The 16191-nt window shown below is 41.5% G+C and overlaps 1 protein-coding gene across 6 annotated transcripts in view; it reads right to left on the bottom strand.

The window, feature by feature from the left end:
- The window catches only part of LOC121269194 (rho GTPase-activating protein 23-like), a 506984-nt gene that overhangs the window by 118208 nt on the left and 372585 nt on the right, over positions 1–16191 (bottom strand). For 5 of the 6 annotated variants that reach the window (XM_041173725.1, XM_041173724.1, XM_041173727.1 and 2 more), the window contains 2 exons: positions 10161–10259; positions 7174–8986 (listed from right to left, as the gene is read on the bottom strand). In XM_041173725.1, the coding sequence (XP_041029659.1) occupies positions 7174–8986; positions 10161–10259 (1912 nt within the window). The remainder of the gene's footprint in view (positions 1–7173; positions 8987–10160; positions 10260–16191) is intronic. The other variant, XM_041173723.1, reaches the window with a different exon arrangement.

Raw genomic sequence — 16191 nt, 5'->3', positions numbered from 1 at the left:
GGAGTTCCAGGTTACCCATGAACCATCTCAGTCACCAATTTTTAAAGATTTTATGCCAATCTGTATTTTGATACAGAGTTTGGGCTTCTCCTAACATCCTTTCCTCATGATCACTCCTAAAAACAACATCCACATGGAGTGCCTGTATAGGCAAGCATAATCTTCTGACAAACTAACTTATTCTGTCACTTCAATGCTTAAGGCAATGCATATCAGCATTAACAATTGATCTTTATGCCATTAGGTTTATGCTGGAAATAGAACTAGATTGCTCAGGGTACTCTGTTGATCTCTCTGATAGATGGATAAACATGACACTGATAGTAGCTTTAGCTTGAATAATATAACCTAATTAAGTTATTTCAAAGAAATACACAGAGGAGCAATGGGAAATTAAAGGAGAGAAATTGATATGCCTTTTATATTCAAAACAAACATGACTTCCACAGCATTAATTTTGCATTAGTTTCCTGTCAGGCCAGTTCAGATAAAATCACCACCAAAGTGTTTTGAATTCTTAACTGAATCAGTTAAGTATTTTCATAAGCAAATCTCTACATTCCTGTCTCACTGCAGTTGTCTGAAAATACAACTGAACTGAGAACAAAAATCAAAGTGAAAAACTGCAATAAGTATACCTGATATGTAGCATTTGGCACCTCAATAACAAAAGCAAATCTAATCTCAATTGGCAAGTGTCTTTGAAGAACTTCCAAAGGCTTTTTCAATAAATATTATTTCTTTCATAGGTGGATGAGCTGTAGAAACAACCTGGTGAATTATTCACAAGTTCAGGCTTGAAAAAAAACTTTGACCTGGCACCTCTTTCAATAGCAATGACAATTAGCTCAAATCTGTCACTCTGCAGGCTTGCATTCATTCACTGTATCCAGAATGGCTTAAGACAAGAAAAGAGGGGAATCCTATCAAACACAGCTACAGTGGCTCCAATTTAAAAATCTCGGAGTCTAGATTAAATGTATTCTTTATGCTAAATGGGTTGGAGTGTAGTTGGGCACTTAGATGTCATTCAATCCTCATTTTAAAGTCATGTATTCTGTACTTATTTTTTTCACTTTGATTCATCTCCCTGCTAGCTTCTTGTGGCAGAAAAACCATAACAGCTTCACTGCTCAGGCCACCAGTTAAAATAGCATTTAGGCCCCGATGACATAATTACAGCCTGAACTGTATATTTAAACAAGGACCCCTCAGGTTAAAATTGAAGACCTCTGGAAGGGAGTAGCACTTCAGCAATTAAATCTCCCAGGCAATTTTAAATATCCACCCACCAGACAGGCAGTTATACACCCTTATTTTAGCTGCAAACAGCCACCTTCAATTTTATATCATTCTGCATGGATCAATTTCTTCAGAAACTAACTAGGCAAATTCAAAACACATGTTTGGCTCTCACTGTATGTTAAGACGAATACTCAAACTATATTTTTCCATTGAGATCATTTATTTAATAGCTGTTATTTTAGATTCCAGAGGCTGAGCTGTTCATTCCGTGTCCTGCCCAAACCCAAATATCAACCTACTGCTGTTACTTCAGAAAATGTACCCTCAAGATATTCACTTTTTTTCCTCTTTTGATGACTCAATGGCTTCTTTTATTATTACCCTAAAATTGAAAGAAACTATATTGTCATTGTCTAATATTTTAGTAGAAAACATCTGAGAAGGAAGTGGTTTTAAGGAAAGTCTTAAAGAAGCTGAGGGAGGAAGAGGAGGTTTAGGTAGAAAATTCCAGAGCTGAGGGCCTTGACAGCTGAAGGCACAGTTGCCAATGGTGCAGTGTGATTAAAATTGGGGATGCTCAAGAAGCCAGAATTGGGGGTGTGCAGATATCTTGGGGGAGATTGTAGGGCTGGGACAGATTACAAAGAATGGGCAGGGGGTCAAAAGCATGGAGGGTTTTAAAGACAAGGACTTTTTTTTTAAATCGCGGTGTTTCTTAACCAGGAGCCAATGTAAATCAGCCAGCACAGGAGTGATGAGTGAATGGGATTTGGTGCAAGAGTTAGGACTTGGTGTGAATTAAGACCTAGGCAACAGGGTTTTGAATGATCTCAAGTTTAGAAAGTGGAAGGTTGGTCAGGAATGCATTGGAACAGTCAAGTCTAGAGGTAGCAATGGTATGAATGAGGAATTAATGCCCATCCTGGTCTGTCATCTTCCCAATTTACTTTTGTCTACCTTGAAGCCAACAAAGTTATCAATGTCCAGCCATTGAGAAGAAATAGCTGTCCCAGAAGCATAATTCAACATTTTCAGATCTTCTTGATTCAAGGATGCTTCCATAAGTATTTTTCTCACTGTTCATCCTGTATCTACCTACACCTGACATTAACGTACTGACCCAAGAGTGGACTCTGAGCTGTAAACTGTAGGCAGGAAAAACTTTGGCTATAAGAACAGGTCAAAAGCTGGGATTTCTGTGGCAAGTAACCACCTCCTGAATCCCCACAGCCACAGCCTGTCCACCATCTACAAGGCACGAGTCAGGAATGTGATGGAACACTCTCCACTTGCCTGGATAAGTGTAGCTCCAACAACACTCAGGAAGCGCGATACCACTGAAAGCAGTCCGCCTGATTGACATCAGAATCACAGATTCACAGATTTGTTATGGTGCAGAAGGAGGCCATTCAGCTGAAGTGTCTCATCCCTGGAACCATTCTCGTAAACCTCTTCTGCGCTCTCTCCAAAGCGTTCGCATCCTATAGTATGGCACCCAGAACTGTGTACAGTACTCCAGCTGACTTTAAATATTCATTCCCTCTACCACGAGCTGACAATGGCAGCAGTGTGTGCCATCTACAAGATGCACTGCAGCAACTTTCCAAAGCTCCTTCAACAGCACCTCCTGAACTTGTGACCTCTACCACCTAGGAGAACATGGGCAGCAGACATGTGGGATCACCATCACCTGCAAGTTCCCTTCCAAGCACATAGTATCCTGACTTGGAAATATGTTGCCTTTCTTGCCCTGCCACTGCATCAAAATCCTGGAACTCCCTAACACTGAGGGTGTATCTACACCACACAGACTGCAGTGGTTCAAGAAGGTGGTTTTTCAAGGTACAATTAGGGATAACAAATACTGGCCTTGCCACCAAAGCTCACATCTCATAGAAGAATAAAATAATTCCTGACCAAGATTTTAGGACCTGGGCAACACTGATATTGATCTAGCAACAATGAAGGATGACATGTGAAATAGGGAAGAACTTGGAGGTGATGGTGTTCCCACAATATTGCTGCTCTATAACCTTTGGTTCCCAGCTCACTACCATAATCACAAGGTTGTGGAACTATATACTTGGATCCAATATAGTTTTTTTAAAAAATTCGATTGGAAATTATTACCTACATCCCAGAGTTTAGAACCTGCTTCTAGAATGAGGTAACAACTTAATTAAGAAATTAAAGCTAGCACTGGCAATGAGAAAAGCAGCAGGGCAGCAGAATGTCTCACTGTGGACTGAAATCTGTGGGGTTTGGTGGACAGAGTAATTCTGTAAAGGGAGAATAAGAGAGAGATGGACTGTTCAGGTAGCTTTTGAAGAAGTTATGGCTTGGTTGCTCTTTGACTACAGATACCACCAAAGGCTTACAATTTTCCCCAGAATTTTTTTTAAGATTTGAAAGCAATCTGGAAATTGAAGAAAAAGAAAGTGTTCTCAAATTAATCACAATTCAAAATTTCTCAGGGCAAATCAGCCTATTATTCCTCCAAGCAACAAACTTTATACTATTTGCATTCTTTCACCTTTTCCTTTTATTAGGTAATCAGGGAAGTCTCAAATTTCAGCTTAAAATTATGAAAGTGTTCAATTGGATTGATGTAGAAAAGACGTTCCACTGGTAGGGGAGTCCAAAACTTGGGAGTCATAAACCTATGCTGGTCACTAATAAATCCAATAAAGAATTCAGGAGCAATTACTTTACCCAGAGTGTGACTTAAATGTGGAACTAGCTATCGCAAGGAGTTGAGGTAAATAGTATAGATGCATTTAAGGAGAAGCTGGATAAGTACCTGAGGGAGGAAGGAGTTGAAGGATATATTGATAAAGAAAAGTGAAATAAGGTGGGGGGAGGCTCGTGTGGAGTGCAAACACTGTCACAGGCCAATTGAGCTGAATGGCCTGTTTCTGTGCTGTAATTTCTATGTAATCTGCTCTGGATTTCTCTGAAAATGCACATGCTAGTCCTGAGGTCATGAAAGACACTATATAAAATGCACATTGTTTTAGTGGGCACCAGAAGCAGGGCATTCGGAATGAATGCAAATTATGCATTAACCTTGAGCAACCTGCCATGTTATTCTCCTACTCCCTGGCTCGCAAGCCACACAAAGTAAGCCAGTAGAACCAATGCTTTAATGTATGGTCCTGTAATTGATGTATTTAAATCAAAGATCTTTCCCAGAATGCTATTTGGAACTAAAGATGTCAGTTCAGATTTTACACTAGTTGTAACTTGTTGTGATGGAGTTGCGATATATGTTATTATGACTCATTGTTTTTGCCAATTTTTTTATATAGAAAATCAGAAGGCAAGATTCATCTGGTATGATGTTATCTTCAGCATCTGACTTGACTAAATTTGAGTAGAAGCAGAACATTAGAATTAAAACCAACCCCCACCACAATAGTAACTGATTAAGTGCAGTTATTGTTTAATAAATGAAAGAGCCAGTGAGTTACAACATTCATCAACCAAAGTATAAAACTGAATTGGTAAAATGTTCCATCAAACAAATGTGCTACTTATTAAAACAAATCAGCATGTCAGTGTGCTGACATGAAACAAAGATAATCTAAGAGCCAAAAATATGCCTTAAAAGGATCCAGAATCATGAGTATCAGCACAATTCCTGCATTCACTGAGACAGGCAAATGCAGCTACAGTCAGGTGGTTTGTCTTAATGACTACAGATGCAACCAGTGCAAACTTGTAAGTATATCCTGTGGTGTCTTTCAAATCATTGCAATACATCCCGTGCTTCAGTCTGGCCTAATATATTGTCAGATCAGAGTATATACTTGTCCATGCACAATAAGAATTAACAGCATCAAAACTAACATCTACTTTGTACCAACATTGATAAACCTTGAAAATAAATATCAATCAACCAAGCAAGCACGACACCTTCATAATTGCAGTTAATCACAACGCTAGAGGGTGACTTAAGAAAATATTATTCTAATTTCTATACTGGTTAAACAAGATCAAGGCAGATAAGATCCAGATTTTTCATTAATGTTAATTTCCAGTCAGAAGGTTGTAGCTTCAGCATGACCAAGCCTGGTAATTTAGGTACTACCGAGGGTGCACTAGAATGTTTTGAAGTAATACGTCGGATTGGACGTTAAACTGAGGTTTATTTTGCCTGCCCATGGTGTGTGTTAGAGTTCCCATGGCACTATTAAAAAAGCAGAAAGCTTTTTCAGTGTCCTAGTCAGCATTGCTTCCCCAAATAATGAAGAACTTTTTAAAATGGGATTTTGCTTTGCAGTGATTGCACATCAAATAAATTATCATGGAACGTATCTAAATTAAAGTGTTTTTCTCTTCCCTATATTTCCCATTTCCAGTTCTTTCATTATATAAATGATTTTTCATTTTCCATAACTTTGAAAATAAATAATTTTCATTCAGAGATGAATTAATTTCCTGCATTCCTTTTTTAAAAATTCTTTCATGGCATGGCCAGCATTTGATGGTGCCCTTTCCTAATTGCTCTTGAGAACTGAGCAGCTTGCTAAGACATTTCAGAGGACAGTTAAATATCAACCACATAGCTGTGGGTCTGGAGTTACATGTAGCCAGACCAGGAAAGAGATGCAGATTTCCCTCCCTAAAGGGTATAGTGAACCAGATGGGTTTTGACAACAATCAATGATAGCTTCATGGTCACCATTACCAAGAATAGGGACGGAATTTAATCCAGGCGACAGGGTCTCACATGCCAGACTGGCACTTAATAAGGCTGATCTTCCCCAGGACCAAGGATCCTAAGGGCATAAATCCCACTCACCCCACCACCACCCAACCACCCCCGAGAGCTGCCAGCTAATTAGAGGAGGAGCGAGCAGGGTGTGGCTCTCCAAAAGCACCTCCTTTCCAATGCTGGGTCCCTCGGTCAGGCACTGAGTGCCTTTGAACAAGGGCATCCTCCACCCTCTCCAGAGCCCTTTGGGCTTTCCGCATAGTGACTGCCCCAACCCCACTGGTTGAATATCAGTGACTAGTACCCCTTTAAGGGCCTCAATTGACTTAACAAGGCAAGACAGGAAGACAGCAGGGTCACAAACCAACACCCACCTGACTGATTAAATGCCCCTTGTGCCATGAAACTTGCCTTGGGGGAACACATTCAATTCAGCCTCAGCTTTCAATTCCAGGCTTTTATTAATTAAATCTACTAATTAATTGCATTTAAATTCCACGGGCTGCCATGGTGGGAGTTGTGAACACACACCCCAGAGCATTAGCCTGGGCCTCCGGATCACTAGTCCAGTGACATTACCGCTTTGCCACTGTCTCCCCTTTTTCCCTCATTTACAGTATGAATTGGCCTTTGTATTATAAATATTGCAATGTTGCTGCCTCCAGCTTCTGGGAGAACTATTTGTGTGTGTCTGTTATGCAAATGCGGTCAGTGCACATTGGGAGCTTTCATTCTGGTGCTGGTAACACCATAAATGGAAGTAATGCTGAGGGAGAAGAAATAAACTTGGCTTCCATCAGCCTTTGTGACTAAAGCTCTCCTATGCAATAAAACAGATCATTAAAATACCAACACAGAGCTTCCTCTGCCACAAGCAATTTTACCTGTGCGATTAAATTGTTTTCAAGATCAGGGTAGGCTCCTCCAATTTGTTACAGTGTGTACAATGATTTATAATATTCACATTTGGAAATAATGCTGTATGATGGAATAGTGCACATCTCGAAAGACATTCTGCTCATTATATGTGCGCTGCTGTTTGAACTAAAATTTGTGCAAAATGGATTTTGGATAACTTCTTCATCTAGCTTGCAAAAGTTATTTCATTTCAGTGGCATTGAAGCCAACCTGAAAGCAACTGATCTTTTAATTTTCTAAAATATAATTAACACAGCATTTTTATTTTATCCTTCATCATTTCTTCTACATACCTATATATGGAATTGAAGCCAAGGAATCCTCTGATGATTTTCCAGCTGACCCTACCAGCTTTCCATTTGTCTGCTGCAATGACACATTTTCAGATTTGTCAGCTGGCAACAAATTTGCAGGTGGTAGCTCTGGTAAATCCACAGCTACCAGATATGCTGGGTGCCTGAGAGGATGCGGCACCCTACGGCCAGTCGGAGGTTTTTGCCTTAAAATGACAGCCTCATTTGTTTGCGATGTTTCCTGCTCCTTCTGTAAAAACCCCAGAGGAATCTCACTGACATATTCAGAGGTTTGGGAAGCGCCAGGCTTTGTGACAGCAACTGGTCGGATCTCATGTTGAAGTACTGCACCCTTGTCAGACTTCCTGTCTGTCTGCTGTGGGTACAATCCACCCTGCCGATCATGATTGGTCAGTCTTTGGTCTCGAACCACAGGCACATCAATTCTCTGAACTTGATAGGGTGTACAACGATCAGCCTTCGGAGCACCAGCAGTCAAAGTAGAACCAAATATTGACCTATCTGAAAGAGGAGATATTTTATTTTGAGAAACACTGACAGACAGCTGATCGACATGCACAACATCTGTTCTCTTTACAGATTGAGCATGACCACTATTGTTCCTGCATTGTTGCGGAGGAGGAATAGATACCCTAGAGTTACTGTTATTGTAATATGCATTTATGTTGCCAGAGTTCTGTTGGGATGAATGCTTCTGACCATGCATCATAGGATTTCCTGATGAATGGCCTGCTGGTCTATACTGTTGGCAAAAGATTTGTTCTTGTCCACCAGACCTTGAAATCCCATCAGTTGTTGCTCCAGTCCTTGAATGTGTCCTTATTAATCTATCCCCAGCTGCTGTAAAGGCATCGCATGTTAGGTTCTCCAAAGATCGATCACATTTTCCCAGATAATCTTCTGACCGCGTTCGATAACTCCATGATTCACCCATAGGTGCAAGTAGTGTGTCCTGGGAAGCACTGTGAGGCCAATGTTTGTGTAATGAGGTCTCCTCAAGTCTGTCCTGAGAGAAACTCCTGTATTTTGGGGGCATAGCTGAATAACAGCGATCCTCGGATGAGCTTCGACGTGGTAACTGTGCTGATCGCCAGCTGGGCAGGTTATATTGCTGTTTGATTGTTTTAGGGCTGCCAAGTCGTTCCCATGACGTCCTAACATCAGAATGAAAATAGTCATTTTTCACATTGCCCTCAGAACTGATGCAACTCCTCTGACCAATATTACTCTTTGGACCCGAATAAATGTTGTGGTTTGAGACTGATGAAAAAGGAATATGTTTAGAATGTCCCTCATACCTATCTTGCACAGCAGCGCTACCTGAACCATATTTACTGCTGGTTTGGCCCTGCGGAACAGAGCTACCTTGGGTTGCATTAGAAGAGGAAGGAACAGGCATTCCTCTCACTACAACTGATCTCGGTTTCATCCCATACTGTATCTCCTCCATGTGGTGCAAATGGCTTGAATGACCTGCTCCAATCTCAGCCAAAATATCTGACGATCGTGCTCTAGCCCTTCCTTCGCTCCATATGCTAGCAGGTGGGCTAGTTGTGGTAACACTGTCCGGAGGTGAGGATGGGTCAGAGTAAAATCCTCTATCAGAAACTGAGCCAGCGTTGTAAATCCTATTGTCCACCTGCCGTCCCCGTGAAGGCTCTGTCAGTAAAGGCTCCTTGGTTTGGGTCATGGCCAAATGTCGAGGGTAGCATATAGGAGGCGGCTCTGGTATGTGCTGAGCACTACCAGAATATGGATCATTGCCTTTCAGATAAGCATCCTGAGAATAGGCCTGTAAAATTGAAGAAAATGAAAATGATTACACTTGAAAAATTACTGATTGTGTTAACTGGTAACAGGTAATCCTAGATTCTCAGCAAGTTGAAGATTTAGCAGCCAAAAATAACTCAAGTACAATTAGTTAGCTCAGTGGAAGAAAAATTAATTTTCAACACTAATAATTTGTATTAATCATGGTAGCGGTTAAGCCATGGAATCCTGTATTTGTGCTAACAGTTTCACAAACCTACCATGCAACTTTAACATGGACTGAGATAGAGAACAAGTTAGTCTGTTGCCAGTCACTACTGCAGAGCTAATTCCCAAGCCAATTATTTTGCAATATGCCTAGATTCCACTGAATTTCTTAGAAGTTCTCTGTTAATCAATCACATATGAGGGAACCTTCCACAATTTTGAGGTCTTATGAAGGGTGTGTACACACACAAAAATTTCTTAGTGTATTTTCTTGTTAACAGATGCTGATTGGCCTGCTGTCTAACATTTGACATTTTCCTTTTATTTGACTTTGACTTCTATTAATTGAAGATTTTACTTAAAGAGATGAGAAACTACAATTATTAAAAGTTATACTCACAAACATTAGTATAGTGCTGTAAGCAGTTGGTAACTTTGGTAACTTTAAATAAGATTCTAGATTATTATTACATTGTAACAACAAAACGATTTTCATGCTTCACTTTCATGCAAACTGATGATTACAATGGAATGAATACCATAAAACCTTGTAACCCAGATAATCAGAACATGTACTATTTAATGAGTTTCTACTTGACATTTAGTATCTCACAAACTTCTTCCCCACTCTATCTTAACTATTATGTATGAGTGAGTAACGCAGAAATGGAATCAGCACGTACTTCATCAACGCTTTGTTGTGCCTTAAACATGTGAAAAGATAGAAATATTTCTATAAATGTGCTCATGATATCATGGTAAATATTGCCTGTTAAAGTACCAGCCACTGTTATTTTGCTGAATGTTCGGCATTCCTTGTTAATTGGTTCTGTAACAGTTAGTAATGAATTACATCTTGTTGTGATAAAGTTCTTCAGTTCTACGTCAAGCCACTTGGTTGGGAAGGGGGTGGGGGAGAAACCTGTGGCTGCAAAGAAACGAGGCAGGAAGGATTGGCTGAGGTTAAAGGCTATTTTAGGTCATCTCACCTCACAAGTGTCTACTGTCAGCTGAATATGGGATGGTATTGGTGCTGAAGCCAGGCAGAAGTACACAGCTTGCTCGCCTGCCCTCCCAACTGAAGGAGGCTGCATAGAAGCAAGAACGAGGAGAAAACAATGGGAAACAGTTAAAGAATACCCTGAAAAGTCTTCAATTTTTCTAGGATAGTTAGGGTTAAAAAATGGTGCAACAAAAGCCAGGAGTCCATGTTGCATTACAAGCAAAAGGAAACTAAGTTAATTTTCAGCTATTTGAAAAGCACATTCATGATTTAAAAAGAGAAACAACCTCTTTAATATGAATTCTTAATTGATATACTTTGGAATAGTTTTCTTTAGCTATAAGCCCTGGTGGCATCATTGGAGAACTTGCGTGAATACGAAAAACTGAGGGCAAACAAGTGAAATAGCTCAATAACGTTAGAGGAACAAGTATTAACTCAAGGTGCCTCTGTTCCTTTAAATTATAATTTCAGTAACTACTCCAAACCATTTCACCACATTTCAATAGTCACTGTACCTCAAAGTAACTCATGTTTGAAATATTTCCCTTGATGTCAACGAGACTTATTTTAACTGCTTGCATATATATTTGCATGTACAAACAATATCAGAAAAATAAGGAGACGTTGATAGAAAATATTCTTGAGTGAGAGCCATTTTCTAACAGAAATTGTGTATCCCGTATCGTTTTTCCATTTATCATCCATGTCGCAAAACAAATCAAAAACATCAAAGAACCACTGAAATGTAGCAAGGCATTTTGCAAGCCCAGTTTATGCCAGATCAACGTGTATAGAATGGGACTTCAGAACAACTCAATCAAAACAAGAATCATCATACCTAAACTTGAAGTAAATTTGAGGTTTATTTGCGTAGGTTGTCTGTGTGAACAGTACACTGATATGCCTTGGACCCAAATTTAATGAAAATCTAAAATTTTGTTTGAGTTTGAGGACAAATGGACATGGTGCAACCTATCAGCTTTATAGTACGAAGCATACAACATCGACAGCACAGTAAGAAATATGATAACATAACCATTCACTCACTCCTACGGACAAACTAAATTGACAAAGGGAAGTAAAAACACGTCATGCCATTAACATAAGTTTCCCATCACTTTCTGTGGCAATTTTATCTTTCAAGTGAACAATTTTTACATGGGCAACCATATTCCATATCTGAAAAGAAGAACAGTTTGTACTACATGTGAAAAAATGTCTATTGTATTACAAAACCACCCTAGTGTAACCGCAGAGCTGTCTTTTGGAGTCTCTGAAGGATTGAAGTAAGTTTGAAGTCCTTCATCCTAAATGTGACCCACTCTCATCCACAAAACATCAGACAAGTAATTTTCCACACAAAGGGAAGATATCAAAGAGCTTAATAACCCAAACTATTCTCCCATAGCATTTTGCAGCTGCTCAAGAATAGGAGTTTAAAAATCTGTATGTATTATTTCATGTTTAGCAAAGACTGGATACAAATGTAAAGGGTTAAAAGAAGCCAATTATTTACTGATTAGTTAAATTATGTGTAGTGTGAAATAGTATAGAAACAAGCACTATGCAAAACTAAATATTTTCTTCTCATAACTCTTTTGGGTTGTACTTTAAAGAAAAGTGATTTAATTAGACAACTGTAGGTATTCATAAAACTAAACATTTTCCTCCCCAAAATGAATCACAAGTAGCATTAGTTCTTACTGCAAAACACTTATATGTAGCGCATAGGATTTGTATAACCTACATGAAGTAGTTAAATAAGCTTTCTTAGGGTACCCTCATGTGATCTGAAATTCATATACCTTAATAAAAAAAAAATTTTCTCTTCCATCAGAGTTTTCTCCAAAAAAAACACTCTCCTGGTTAGCTGGTAACCTCCTCCCAGGGCTGTCTGCTTAAAGTGGCTGCTAATAAGTACTTGAGAACCCTAAGCAAAGAAAAGCTTTCTGATTTTCCTTCCCTCTGAGCAATAGCCTTTGCTACCTGCTTGATGCATCTCCCAACAGCACAGGTAGATTTGAAATCCTGTTGCATAACCAGTGAGGTGCAGTACACACATGGACTGTCAATTGAACACATTGTTGCATCAATCAACAAATCATTTTATCTTTTTATAAACAGGAAGTGAGCCTCGATTGGAATAGACTACAATTTTACATAACCTCATTAAATACATTAAAACTAATCTGTAATTTACCTATGTTGTTGCTTTGATAGAAACCAAAAATGTAGCTGTTTAGTCATTTGAGTGTTTTCTGAGTAGAAGAGAAAGGGTATCAAAACAATACCAATGGAACTTTCATTACCTTGTTTAACTTCTCTTCATTGCAAGCAGGATTTTCCGTAAAAAAAAATTTCCTTAGCTGAACTAACTCTTATACAATCCCACTGCTACTTCTGACTCACAATTTGGTATGCAAAGAAATAATTCACCACGTTCTTAACTCGTCATTGTGCAAGTGCAGATCCTCCAATACTGTGAACAGACCAGCAGCAGTTTTCCTAATGATCCCTCTCTGAGACTTCATGCAATATATCAAGGTGACGTCACAGCTGGGTAATTTCCTTACATCCATATACGACTTCACTGGCAGTTCACCTAAGACCACAGGAATGTAGCTACACCCAGAGTTGGCAAGGAAAGCATGCAGGTTATTTTGGAAAGAATCGCCGGAGACTTCAAAAACTGCAGTAGCAGTGCAAAAGTTAACATGAAGTTTTTATACAGTACAGGGGAGAGTTTCCACCCAATCTTTCCTTTTGACCAGCAACTTTCTGAAAATATCATTGAGAACAGGACAACATACTTCCCTTTCAAACATATTAAAATACACAAATCTAGGGCAGAATTGTCCCCTCCTGCCATTGCCAGGATTTGTGGCAGGATGGGGTGAAAGATATGGCGGGGTGCAAAAAATCAGTTTCCCGATATCGGGAAATCAGGTCAGGATCTTCCCCTCCAGATATTCATGGGGGGTTGGGTTCTCTGCTGAAGCTTGGTGTGAACCCATTTTGCATCTCATGCACGCTCCTTAAAACCCAACAAACTGGAATCTTGTGCCCCCCATCAAATCTTCTGCCCTGCCAGCAGGAATTTATGCTGTTCTGCTACCTGACTGCATATTCATGGCGTGCACCTGGGAAGGGCAGGGAGTCCAGAGGAGATGAAGGAGGGGGTGGGTAGAAGACACAAAGTTTGGTTGGGGGGGGGGATCCCGGATCAGAAGGGAAGGGAAGTTTCTGGGCGGAGTGAGGGGGGGTGGGGAGGAAAGCATGAAGGGGGATGGGGAGGAAGGGCCATGAAGACAGGCGAGGGAGCCGGGGGGGGGGGCAGACTGTTTCAAAGGCAGGAGTAGGTCAAGTCAACGTTGGAATCCTAGGGGGAGAACTGGGGGTTGCTGGTGCTAGGAGGGGGCAGTGACTGTGAAGGGGAGGGGAAAGTGGGATGTGATAAGGTAGTAGGGTCAGGATCCAGGGATGGCAGGTATAGTTCTCATCTGGAGGGGGGACAAGGATGGTGACATGGATTACAGGAGTGGGGAGAATCAGGGTGGGCATAGGAATGGTGACAGGTGTGGGCTCAGCAAGGAGGGAAGGCATGTCCAAATGGACCGTGATAGAGTCCATGGTGAGGTGGGATGGCTCAAGGAAGGCTTAAGGAGGGGAGAGTGAAGGTGACATCGAGGGGAGATTGATGGTGATAGGGGGAAAAGTTGGTGGTGACACAGGGAGGGTAAAAGGTGGTGGGGACAATCTGATATGATATATGCACCATACTGAGACAGAGCCAGCTCCAGGCCAAGGCAAGGAGGCAATGGCGCATTGGTATTGTCGCTGGGCTAGTAATCCAGAGACCCAGGGTAATGTTCTGGGGACCTGGGTTCAAATCCCGCCACAGCAGATGAAAATCTGGAATTAAGAGTCTAATGATGACTGTGAAACCATTGTTGATTGTTGGTTCACTAATGTCTTTAGGAAAGGAAATTTGCCTTCCTTACCTAGTCTACATGTGACTCCAAACACAGGACAATGTGGTCGACTCTTAAAATGCCCTCTGAAATGGCCAAACAAGCCACTCAGTTGTATCCAAACCGCCAAAAAGTCTCAAAAAAGGAACGAAACTGAACGGACCACCTGACATCAACCTAGGCACTGGGAAGGACAGCAGCAAACTCAGCTCTGTCGACCCTGCAAAGTCCTCCTTACTAATATCTGGGGGGGATAGTGCCAAAATTGGGAGCGTGTCTCACAGACTGGTCAAGGAACAGCCTGACATCTTCCTCACGGAATTGTATCTGACAGATAATGTCCCAGGCACCACCATCCCTGGTGAGGGAGTTGCCCTGGAAGTCCTCAACATCGACTCTGGATCCCATGAACTTTCATGGCATCAGCTCAAACATGGGCAAGGGAACGTCCTGCTGATTACCACATACCGCCTTCCCTCAGCTGATGAATCAATGCTCCTTATTGTTGAACACCACTTGGAGGAAGCACTGAAGGGCATAGAATGTACTCTGGGTGAGGGACTTCAACCACAGACTGAGCTTGCCAAGTCCTAAAGGACGTAGCTGCTAGACTAGGTTTGTGGTAGGTGTGAGGGGACCAAGAGGGAAAAACATACTTGACCAACCTGCTTGCCGCAGATTCATCTGTCCATGACAGTATTGGTAGGAATGGCCACCGCACAGTCATTGAGGAGGCAAAGTTCCACCTTCACATTGAGGATACCCTCCATTGTGTTGTGTGGCACTATCACCATGCCAAATGGGATAGATTTTGAACAGATCTAGCAACTCAAGACTGGGCATCCATGAGGCACAGTGGGCCATCAGCAGCAACAGCAGAATTGTACTCAAACACAATCTGTAATCTCATGGCCCGGCATACCCCTCCCTATTGTCAAGGGATCAACCCTGGTTCAATGAAGAGCGCAGGAGGGCAAGCCAGAAGCAGCATCAGGCATACCTAAAAATGAAGCGTCAACCTGGTGAAGGTACAACACAGGACCACTTGCGTGCCAAACAGCATAAGCAGCAAGTGATAGACAGAGCTAAGCGGTCCCACAACCAACGGATCAGACTAAGCTCTGCAATCCTGCCACATCCAGTCGAGAATTAACTCACTGGAGGAGGGGACTCCATAAATGACAGGGGACTCCTCAATGATGGAGGAGCCCAGCACATCAGTGCAAAAGATAAGGCTGAAGCATTTGCAACAATCTTCAGCCAGAAGTGCCCAGTGGATGATCCATCCCCATCTCCTCCGGAGGTCCCCAGCATCACAGATGCCAGTCTTCAGCCAATCCGATTCACTCCACGTGATATCAAGAAAGGGCTGAAGGCACTGGAAATTACAAAGCCTTGACAATATTCTGGCAATAGTACTGAAGACTTGTACTCCAGAACTTGCCGTACCCTAGCCAAGCTGTTCCAGTACAGCTACAATACTAGCATCAACCCAGCTATGTGGAAAATTGCTCAGGTACGTCCTGTACACAAAAAACAGGACAAATCCAACCTGGCCAATTACCGCCCCATCAGTCTACTCTCGATCATTAATTAAGTAATGGAAGGCAAGTGCTATAAAGCGACATTTGCTTAACAATAACCTGCTGACTGACGCCCAGTTTGGGTTCTACCAGGGGCCACTCAGCTCCTGATATCAATACAGCCTTGGTTAAAACATGGACAAAACAGCTGAACTCCTGAGGTGAGGTGAGAGTGACTGCCCTTGACGTCAAGGCTGCATTTGACTGAGTGTGGCATCAAGGAACTCTAGCAAATCTGGAGTCAATGGGAATCAAATGGAAAACTCTCCGCTGTCTGAAGTCACACCTAGTACAAAGGAAGATGGCTGTGGTTGTTGGAGGTCAGTCATCTCAGCTCCAGGACATCGCTGCAGGAGTTCCTCAGGGTATTGTCCTAGGTTGTACCTCTTCAGCTGCTTCATCAATGACCTTCCTTTCATCATAATGTCAAAAGTGGGGATGTTCGCTGATGATTGCACAA

Source organism: Carcharodon carcharias, chromosome 23, assembly GCF_017639515.1.
Source record: "Carcharodon carcharias isolate sCarCar2 chromosome 23, sCarCar2.pri, whole genome shotgun sequence".
Classification (NCBI taxonomy): Eukaryota; Metazoa; Chordata; class Chondrichthyes; order Lamniformes; family Lamnidae; genus Carcharodon; species Carcharodon carcharias.
The sequence above is the reverse complement of the archived record's forward strand: the minus strand, read 5'-3'. Positions and strand labels throughout refer to the sequence as shown.